Source organism: Nomascus leucogenys, chromosome 14 (assembly GCF_006542625.1).
Source record: "Nomascus leucogenys isolate Asia chromosome 14, Asia_NLE_v1, whole genome shotgun sequence".
NCBI lineage: Eukaryota > Metazoa > Chordata > Mammalia > Primates > Hylobatidae > Nomascus > Nomascus leucogenys.
This window is the reverse complement of record NC_044394.1, coordinates 84,864,325-84,874,624: the sequence shown is the minus strand read 5'-3', so window position 1 is coordinate 84,874,624 and position 10,300 is coordinate 84,864,325. Positions and strand designations below refer to the sequence as shown.

Genomic DNA, 10,300 nt, shown 5'->3' with positions numbered 1-10,300 from the left:
TTAGGGTGGGAGAAAGCGACCCCGGGGCACTGCGCAGTGTGGCTGGCTCTCCAGCCTCAGGAGTACTGGGGACTGCCTGGGGGACGACTCCTAGGGCTGGGCGCCCATGGGCCCTCCCCTGTTCCCACTGAGGCCCACGCAAGCCGGGCCTGAAGGGCGCGAGCGGCGTGGCTGGGGAGCTTGAGGGGGCGTTGGGCTCCCACCAAGCGCCAGATCCCCTCGCGCCTCCAGCGCTCGCCCGCGCGGCTGGTTCATTTGGGATGCGGAGGTGCGACGGGTCCTCCGCGCCCGCCCGCCGCCCCTCCCGGCCCTCCGCAGCCTCGGCCCGCCCCCGCCGCAGATATAAGACGGCCCAGGCAGTGGCTGCTCCGAGCCCCGACGCCGCCGCCCGCCAGCCATCCCGCGTCCCCATGGCCCGGTCCGCGACCCTGGCGGCTGCCGCCCTGGCGCTGTGCCTGCTGCTGGCGCCGCCCGGCCTCGCGTGGTACAAGCCGGCGGCCGGGCGCAGCTCCTACTCCGTGGGCCGCGCCGCGGGGCTGCTGTCCGGCTTCCGCAGGTCCCCGTACGGGCGGCGCTCTCAGCCCCACAGAGGGGCGGAACCCCTGGGCCGGGCCGGAGCCTCCCCGGAGCTGCAACTGCACCCCAGGCTGCGGAGCCTCGTGAGTCCGGCGGGCCGGGGGCTGAGGGGGGCGGCGGCAGGACGCGGGTGGGGGTGCGGCGGCCCCTCAGCCTTTGCTTGCCTGCCCCAGGCTGTGTGCGTCCAGGACGTCGCCCCGAACCTGCAGAGGTGCGAGCGACTCCCCGACGGCCGCAGGACCTACCAGTGCAAGGCAGACGTCTTCCTGTCCCTGCGCGCAGCCGACTGCCTCGCCGCCTGAGCCCGGACCTCTCCTGGCACCAATGGGGCCCCCCCGCCCCCACCGTCCCACTCGGGGACCCCAGGCCCCGCCGGCGCGGGATGGCGCCCCAGCTCTCCCCTACTCCGCTCACCCCGCGGTTAATGGCAAACGAATAAATAAATGAGGCGGCCTCGGAGTGAGGGGTGCCAGAGGTGGCAGCCAGGCCACGAGGGGAACAGGACCTGGAAATCCCCAAGCCTGGCTATGAGAGGGCAGCCAGGTGTGCAGCAGCAGGACAAGGTTGGCCTGGGCCGCCCAGAGGTCTTCGGACCCGGGGCGAAGCTGGCCACGACCCAGCCCTGCGGTGAGGCCGCGCCTAGCCTTGGTGCTCCCTGGGGGAAAGTGCAGGGCCACCGCTGGCCCGGTTCCCAGTGTCTTCCCCAGCCCTTCGCTCCCCGACTCGAGAGCCAAATCTGTGAGGGCATGGGCTGGAGCCCCTGGCTGCCTTCTCCTTGCCCCCATCCCTTCTGGCCAGGCCAAGTCCGAGGGTGCAGGGGCACGGAGGAGAGTTGGGGGCCTGCGCCCTGGCTCTAGAGGCCCAGAGCATGCATCCCCAGAGCTGAGGGTGGGAGACGGATAGGTTCTCCCTCGGCTGTTGGGTGTGACTCCGGAACTGGCTTGGGCTCTGGCCTCCAATGCTGCTAAGGGGCCAGGCCCACCTCTGGGCCCAGGCAGCAGCACACAGGGCCTTTCCACCCTCCCCAAGCCTGGGGCCCAGGCAGCCCCTGTCCGGCACCAATCTGTCTATGGGGAACTGGCTGGTCCCTCTGCTCAGGGAACCCCGCAGTCCAGGGTTCTGAGTGGGAGCATTGGCACCACCCCACTCCTGAAAGCGGGGGCCTGGCAGGACGAGGATGGCCTGTGCCCCTCACACCTTGGCCCCTGGCTCGGAGAGCAGGGTGAGAGGCTGCCTTCCTGGGCTGTGGAGAGCCTCACGTGCACCTCGCCTCCAGCTCCTGTGCTGGGTCCTGAGGTCGACCTCACAACAGCAGAGGACAGGCCCATGGGGCCCCACGTGAGCCAGGCGCTGTAGGGCAGAGGCCATTCTGGAGAGGAGTGTGGGGCTGAAAAAAGTACTGATCATAAGCCTCATTTTGAGTGCAATGAGACCAGGCAATCTATGGCCTCCCTAGACACCTCCCAGAGGCTGCAGTAAGAGCCTCTTCGGCCTCTGGGCTGCTCCAGGTGGGCCCCGACAGGGGTACGGGAGACAGAAATCCCATGGCCCCTGGAGGGGCCAACGGGCAAGGAGCTTCAGCTCTGGCTCTCCTCCCTATTCTAGCATCACCTGCTATAGGGGGTGGCCCCAGGCTTTGGAGGGCTGGAGGCCCGGGTTTCACTCACTGCCAGGCTGCGTGCTGCACTCCCGGCTGCTGGGTGCATGGTGGGGGCAGGGCCAAGAGGCTCTCCTTGCTGGGTGGTTCCCTGGTCCTTCCCAGCAGGGCTGGGAGCCCCGCACAGCACTGCCACCAGGCTTTATTCGGTTGTACCAAAGAGATTTACATCAGCCATGTACAAACAGAACAGAGTCCATAAGGAGAGCAGCAAAGCTGCCGGGAAGGAAGGCAAGCGTGTTTTCCTGGAGCCAGGCGGCGCCGGGTGACAGGACACCGTGTTGGGGGGTGCCAAGTGGGAGGTGGTGTGGTCTACACCCAGAGAACTAAAGGGGTGACCGCAGTCACTGCTCCCTAAAGCCCTCTGCTCTGCACCTTCCGCCACAGCTGGGTGGGCAGTCAGTGTGGCCTCTGTCCAGGTGGTGGGGGCATCTGGGGACCAGGTGGGGGTGCACGCAGGAGCGGTGCGTTTCAGGCTGCAGGTGCCGTCTGCCCATCTCACTGCCGGCCTCTCCACTGTGCTGGACACCCTCTCTGAGCAGCTTTGCTGGAAAGGGCGGAGAGCCTGCTGCAAACCAGGCACCTTGAAGGCAGGCAGGAGGCAGAGTCCTCACCAGCCCTTCCAGAGCCAGGCCAGTTAGAGAGGGCGGCCCTGCAGAGTCCTATGTCCAAACGCAGAAGGCGCAGAAGCAGAGCAGGGGGAGGGCCGGCCAGGGCCTCCGCCAGGTCAGAAGTCGCCATCGCGCTCCCCCAGGGGCTGTGCCGCCTGCCGCCTGGCGGCCTCCAGGAAGGCCAGCTCCTTGGCTTCCTTCTTCTGGTTTCTCGCCTCATACTCCAACCTGGGAGGGGAAGGGTAAGTCTAGCGGAGAGCGCCCATGAGGCGGCTCCAAGGGGGGAAGGGTAAGTCTAGCAGAGAGCGCCCATGAGGCGGCTCCGAGGGGGGAAGGGTAAGTCTAGCAGAGAGCGCCCATGAGGCGGCTCCGAGGTGCCCCCGCCCAGCTGCACCTGTTGGTGATGATTCGCTGGACGATGAGGTCTGTGGTAAGGTTGCTGCCACTGTCAATCTGACGGAAGATGCCCCTTCTCTTGGGCTCCTGGGGGTCCGGAGAGGAGGAGTGGGATGAAGGTCCCTGCTGACCTCCCCAAGATCCATCTGATGCCCTGCCCCAGAGGGAGACCAGCGCCAAGGGTCCCGAGGGAGTGGTGCCATCAGAGCAGCTGTGGCCACCATGCCCGTTTCCCAGGCAGGCAGAGTGAGACATTAAATGGCTGGGAGGTGCCAATGGCAACCCCTGTGCCCAGCAAGGGCCAGCATGACCCACCTGGTATGGGTCGGAGCCATCCCTGTCAGGGATAATTTCTGTCTTGCCGTGACACACCAGGTCCACCTGGAAAAGAAGTGGGGGTCAGGAGCCCTCCTCGGGGAGGCAGCCGCCGTCGCCACCCACAGCCCAGCACAGGCCCCGGGGGTTGGGAGAGCTGGCCCTGCCCTTTCCTCAGCCCAGATACTTCCTAGGCCCTGCCTAGGAGCCCATAGCCAGCCTGTGTTCCCAGCCCATGCAGGAACAGAGGTGAACAGAGCGAACAAGGTGAGCCCATGCGGAGCCTCACCTTGAAGTGACTCAGGAGCTCTGCTGTGACCGCATACGGGGCCCCAATCACCACTTCTGACACGTACTGTGGGGACAGTGGGGACAGAAAGACTTGCTCGGTCCCTGCTACTGGTAAGCCAGGGCCACAGGGTAGTGAGAGATGGCCCAGACATGGGGCAGGGCTGCCAGTGAGTAGCAGGGACGGGCTGGGCAGGCTGGAGACCCCTGGGGCTCTTCCATGAGGCAAGAAGGAACAGCATCTGGAGATCCGACCACCCCTCCTCCTGCCTCAACCAACAGGTGTGGGCGGGTGCCACAGAACTCGGGGTGCTGGGTGCGGCTCTGCCAGTGACCCAAGCCCCCCTGCCCTGACTCAGGGAAGCCCTTGGTGGGGGGATGTGGGAATGTCCCCCATCCTTGGGCTGGCTCCTGGCCCCCACTCACCCGGCAGGCCAGCACGCTCAGGGTCCGCTCATGCAGATTCATGATGGGGTAGTTCTTCCCCTTGTAGTGATTGACCTCCTGTGGCCAGAGTGAGGCTAGCTCAGCCCGTTTGAGAGTTTGAGGGGACATGGTGTGCCCCTCCCAGCTGTCCCTCATGGGAAGAAGTTGGGGAGGTTGCCCGCCCTTGTGGGGATGCCCCGGACAGGACAGCCCTGGACCCCACAAGCCTGCGATCACCCCCCGGGTCTCCTCTGACTCCATCTGGGGCCTCTTCCCAGAGACCGCCTGCACCTAACACCAACCCTTAGGGCCCCTCGAGGGCCCATCAGCTGCCCTGGGGCCCAGGGAGCAAGAGGGCAGTGACCTGGTCAAAGTGTAAGCCCGCAATGACGTAGGGCCTCTCTGCCAGCCTGTGCACCTTCTCCAGGAAGTCGACATGCCCGATGTCTGCACCCAGGTTAAGAAGCCATCGGGATGGGGATGACAGGGAGCAGCTCCCCGACAGCTCATGCCTAAGGGCCTCCCTGCCATCTTCCCTGCCGACAGCTGCTTCCCTGCAAACCAGCCAGCCTAGTCTGGGGGCCCTAAGGAGTCAAGTGAGGCCCCTGGGTCCCACCCCATGTGGCACGCTTAGGGAGCAGCAGAGGCCCAGAGGATACGGAACAGGTCGAAGGCACCAGCCACGTAGATGACTGTCTCCCCTGGCTGGGGCTCCTTCCCAGAAGCAAATTGGATGATCTTCTGAGATGTCTGCAGGAACTGGGATACCCCAGTCCAGGGGTTCCGCCCACCAGGGCACTGCAAGCCAAGAGAGGGAGCAGGTTGGCGGGGGAGACCTCCCAGGTGCTGCCCTCACCAGGTCACCAAACCCTCAGCTGTCGCCTGCCAGCAATCCCGTTTCCAGCCAGTCACCTCGGGCAGGGGACACACTGCCAGGCCAGGTGGCAGGTGGGACTGTGGCGCCACCCCACAACCACAGCAGGCACTGCAGCTGACACCACTTCAGCCCAGCCAGCGACCACCAGGAGAAGGCAAGGAGCCCTGCGGCAGGTGCACACAGTTCTTGGGAGGGACCCGGCACCCTGAGACCACTGTCTGGTCACCTGGGAGCAGCCTTCTGAGGAAAGTATGTCCCCAGCGGGTATCAGGTGAGGGGGCTACAAAGGGAGAGAGGGCCAGGCCACTTGGTTAGAGGCTACCTGTCCATAGGCAAGTCCTTGCTTCTCCTCCAGGCAGTGGCTGCCGTGACCAGCCAGCCGGTGCCACCACCTGCCTGCCCTCCCTCCCAGCATCCACCAGTCGGCCAAGCCTGGTAGTCAGTGCCTGGTCAGTGCCAGGGACGGAGGAAGGAGGGTGAGGCTCTGGGCTGGCCTTTCCCCAAGGGATGGCCGGGACAGGTGGCCGGGGGAGCCCCCTGCAGCTGCATGCTCAGCTCCCCCTGCACGGCCGCACTCACCTTGCCAAAACTGTCTGCATACTCCCGGTACTCAGAAGACATCTCCTGCACAGAAGGGCAGAACAGGGCTGAGGGGCCTGCCCTCCAGGCATGGCCGCCCCACTACCGGCTGGGGATGGGGAGCGGTGGGCAGGAGGACCCTGAGGGGGCAGGGAGGTGCCCCGGGGATTCCGCCGCCGACTCACCTGGCTGCTGTGATGGGCTTTGGTTACCAGCAGCATGCGGCCCACGAGGTCTGTGGTGGACACCCCTTGCGTGCGCTTGCATTCTCTGGGGGACAGAGTGGGAGTGGGGTCTCATCCTGGGACACTCGCAAGGCTCTGCCTCCTGCTACCACCACTAGGGACACTAGCGGCCCTGCTGTGGCAGAACCCACGGCTGCCCCAAAGACTGAGGGTCCCCTCCCTGTACAAGGCCATAACAGAAAACCTGGGTTGGGAACGTGGGGAAGGCCTCCACACTTACTGACTAAAGGGAGTGGCAAGAGCACGGAAAAGGACCCTCGCTGGGGCCCAGGTGTGCAATGCCAGGGAGAGGGCAGGCATTGGGGCAGCGGCTGTGCTTCCTGCCTCCCTCACACCCACGTCCTGCCCGCTGAGCATCTGCAGCCGAGTGAATTCTCAGCTGCAGCATCGCATGCGGGAGCCACTGGCCTCATGTCCCTGACGTCTGGTAATTCAGAAATAGTGCCAGCTCCCCGGCAGTGCCAGCCACATCCCCCGAGCTCACCAGCTGCCACCTCACAAAGCTGTGCCTTTGGAGCCCTGGGGCCACGGGTCTGCAGCACCAAATGGCGAGGGCCTCCAGGCTACCCCACAACGGCACCTCCATCCCTCGAGTTCCCAGTCCTGGGTGTGAGGAACATGGCCCAGGGCCCGGACGCTCCCCTCACGGGCTCCCGGTAAATAGCAAAGCACGAGCCAGGAGGGAGCCCCGTGTCCCGCTCCCTGGATGGCCAGGCCCGCGGTGGAGACTCACCTGTACCTCCCAGCCTGCTTTACCTCCTCATAGGTGTCCCGGCCATCTACAGTCAGGGTGATGTCATCTAAGCAGTGACACACAAGGACAAGGATCCTTAACCCAAAGCCACCAGAACTTTCAGAGCCCAGGACCCTCTCAGCCCCTGGCCTGCCCTAGTGTCCACGTGCCCATTTTTAGGTAGGGGCCCGGAGATGTCTCAGATCCTCAAAGGGCGTGGAGGCCCCCTGTTCCCGGATGTCCCACCGGCAGATCTGATCCTGAGCCACCTGATGTCCCCAGGCCCCCAGGCCCAGCCCCGCCACTCACTGCCGTGAACACAGAAGTCACAGTTGTATTTGTCCAGGGTCTCTAGCGTAGTGACGTAGGGAGCCGCTGGCACCACCTCGTCCACCCATTTGATGGCCTGCACCATCTTGTATCTCTCCTCCTGAGTGAACACCGGGGGCCCCTTGTGCTTGGCGATCTCCTCTAGGAAAAGGACAATGGGGAGACTGGGGACCCCAGCCCACCTGGCCCCTGGAGTAGGAGGCCCCTTCCCAGCACCCAGCTGTAGCCACACAAGAGGGCTGGTGGGGGCAGGCTGTCTCTCTCCCCTGGCCCTTAGCCCACTAGTGCTGGTCAACTGGGTGGCTCTCTTCCCTGCGAGGGTCTCAGGCAAAGGCAGAGATTCCTTCTGACAAGCAGGTGCTCAGCCCCTGAAGGCTTGGGAGCCACACTGGCAGTGGTGGGGGGCAGGTACCCCTTCTCTTTAGCTGGGACAGGAAGTGCAAGATGGGAAAGGCATTAGGCCATCCTCAGCTGGGGCTGGGCTGGGTGAACCTACAGTGCCCTCCCCTGCAGCTGTGCCCAGTCAACAGTCGCAACCTACAGGAGGGCTGGGGGGCCGCGGGTGGGCGAGGCCATCTGTGCGTACCATCAGTGTGCACACCTACGATGAGGTAGTCGCCCATGGCCCGTGCCTGGCGCAGCTGGTTGGAGTGGCCGTAATGCACCATGTCATAGCTGTGGAGACAGAGAGAGTGGGTGGTCCCTGTGCCAAGGGTGGGGACCAGGTGGCCCTGTGGCTTAGGGGCAGAGCTTTGCTCCTCTGAGGACTCCTTAGGAAGCGCTCTGAGAAGCTGCTGCTGGGAGCCCTGGGACTGGGATTCGGAGGATGTAGGTGCTCAGCTCTCCACCCCATTGGCTCCTGGGCCTGACAGTGGGATCCCTGTGCCAGATCTAGAAAGGGTGGCGGGGGCAGAGACGTCAAGGCCTGGCTGGGTCTAGAGGACTGGTGGGTGCAGGACAGACTGGAGCCCACTGAAAGCCGCAGGGCCACGTGTCCTATCCCCTCACCAAATATCAACTGCCCTGGGCAGTCACTTTAAAATAAGCCAACGCTAACTCTTGGGGTAGGGTTGGATCCTAGACTACCTTGAAACAAGTGAACAGTCCCTGGGGCTTACCCAAAACAAATCCAACCACAAAATAAAACCCTGGGAATCACTGGCCCTGAAAATCCTGTTTCCTCCTCCCTTACAGCCTCTGAAGCTCAGCAGGCTTAACGCTAAGGGTGAACAGTCACTGCCTTGCCACCTGGTTCGAGAGTTTTCATTCACAAATCTGGGTCTGCTAACACGTGAACTCTCAAGCCCAAAGCTACACAGCCCTGCCACCAACTGGGCCTCGCTGCCCTGGCTTCTTCTCCGTTTCCCTACAGCAGCTGCCCATCCCCTCAAGTGGACAAAGCTGTCCCTGCCTCTCCAGGGAGAGGTGTGACCCTGGCAACCCACACAGTGCACAGAGCTGCTCCACTGCATACCACTGCTTCCTCCCAGCACCCCTGCCACAGTGCACGGAGCCCGGCAGACATGCTGGGTAAAGTCTGGCGGACCCAGGTACCCACTGGACAGGCTGGAGGGGAGGAGGGGGCAGAGGCTGGGCCAGGGGAGCACAGTCTGGAATGGGGTTGGGGCCTGGTCAGGGCAAGGTCAAAGTCCACTGACAGAAAGCTACATTCCTTCTCCCAGAGGTGACTCAGACACAGAGGACAAGGCCCTGCTTGCTCTCCTGGGAAGGGCTAATCAGATAGAGGCGCTTGCTTCCTAGATTCCATCTGGCAGGCACGTGAAAGGGTCAGAGGTAGCAAATTATCACTAACAGTCATCTTCCTTTCACTTGTTGACAACCCCAAACTTTTCTTAAAACAATGCCCTCTGTCTGACTGGCCAGGGAAGACCGATCGCATTCTAGCCCCGCGGAGGAGGACCCGAGAGCCCGCGGGCTTCACTGCGGGTCCCGGACAGGCAGGTCACACCCGATGTCCACCTACAGGGACGCTCGCCCGGAGGCCAGGGGAACCCCTGGACCGGAGCCGGGCAAGCTGGTTGCTGGTGGTTACGGAAAAGCAGGGAGGCCGTGGCTCCAGATCTCAGCGCGGTGGCTGCACCGGAGAGGTCGGCGTGACCGGGCGGGGCCTCCGCCAGAGGTAGACGGGGGCGCCCACGGCAGGGCGCGGAGCCTCTGCAGCCCGACCCTCCCGGCGGGCGAGCCCCGCAGCCTGCCAGCCCCGGCCCACGCCGGACGAGGACGCCACCCAGAACGGGGGCCCGGTCCCCGGGCAACGGCTGGCGCGGCGCCCCGGAAGGAAGCCGGCCCTGGCGCCCCCGCGGCCCGCCCCGGCCCCGCGCTCACCAGCCATCGCACCACACCCTCACGGCGCGCCTGCCCCCCGGGCCCGGCTGCTCTGCGCTGCCTGCAGCCCCGCGCCCGTTCCGGATCATGGCCCCGCAGCGGCGGCGCGGACAGCCTGGCAGCTCCCGGCGACTCCGAGCGCCACCGCCCGCCCCGCCAGGCGCAAGCTCAGCCGCCGTCACGCGGGCCTCACCCGCTGCGCACGGCCAATGGCGTGCGCCGCTCGGCCCGAGCCCCGCCCCCACCGCCCCCGCCCCGTCGCGCGCCCTCCGGCCCGAGCCCCACCCCCGAAGGCCGCGCCCGACCACACCTCCGCGCGCGGCCAATGGCGTGAGCCCATGACAGTCCTGCCCCCTCCAAAAGCACAGCCAATGGCGTGTGCCGCACGGCCCGAGCCCCGCCCCCGGCCCACACCTGGCCTCTCTGCACCGCCCACACCTGGCGCTGGGCTGGCGGGGCAGTGCCGCGAGGGGACCGTCCCACCGCCGCCACCTCCAGAAACCTCCACGGGGCGCTGTCCCAACCAGGGGAGTTTTTTTTTCTTATTTTTTGGCACAATAATCTACAGTTGTCCCTTGTCCAACCAAGGGAGTTTTAAGCCAGGACCGACTGCCAGGCAGCACACCTGAGCCCGGGAAGCCCGCGCCGACCACTTGGGGACACCGACCACTCCAGTGCAGAAACGTTTAATAGAAATAAAAAGGTCTGCATAGAGCCGACGCTCGGAGCCACCCCTCTGCCGCACATCCAGTACAGAGAGGATTCTATAAAGTTCACACTTTCTCGTTAAGAAGTAGTAGAAATACGCTGAGGCCCTGAGACCGGCCTGGTGAGTGAGGAAAGGCCGCTGGGCGCTTCCACTCTGCAGGCCGGGGCTGAAATAACCCGAGTTCCGTTCTCACAGAAAGGTGCGGCTGCCAC

General features: G+C 64.8%; 2 protein-coding genes across 2 annotated transcripts; one reads left to right on the top strand and one right to left on the bottom strand.

Annotated features, from left to right (window-relative positions):
- Positions 1-224: 224 nt before the first annotated feature.
- Positions 225-1,035, top strand: NPB (neuropeptide B). Its single transcript, XM_003282182.4, has 2 exons — positions 225-659; positions 750-1,035. The coding sequence occupies exons 1-2, from the start codon at positions 261-263 to the stop codon at positions 876-878; spliced, it is 528 nt and encodes a 175-aa protein (XP_003282230.4). The 5' UTR covers positions 225-260; the 3' UTR covers positions 879-1,035.
- PCYT2 (phosphate cytidylyltransferase 2, ethanolamine) lies at positions 1,031-9,584 on the bottom strand. The gene is made up of 13 exons (XM_030827914.1): positions 9,380-9,584; positions 7,620-7,708; positions 7,013-7,174; positions 6,704-6,770; positions 5,911-5,995; positions 5,726-5,770; positions 4,929-5,067; positions 4,634-4,716; positions 4,270-4,347; positions 3,845-3,910; positions 3,556-3,621; positions 3,239-3,327; positions 1,031-3,072 (listed from the first exon to the last, which is right to left on the bottom strand). Exons 1-13 carry the CDS (start codon positions 9,466-9,468, stop codon positions 2,961-2,963), a joined length of 1,170 nt encoding a protein of 389 aa, XP_030683774.1. The 5' UTR covers positions 9,469-9,584; the 3' UTR covers positions 1,031-2,960.
- Positions 9,585-10,300: the final 716 nt, after the last annotated feature.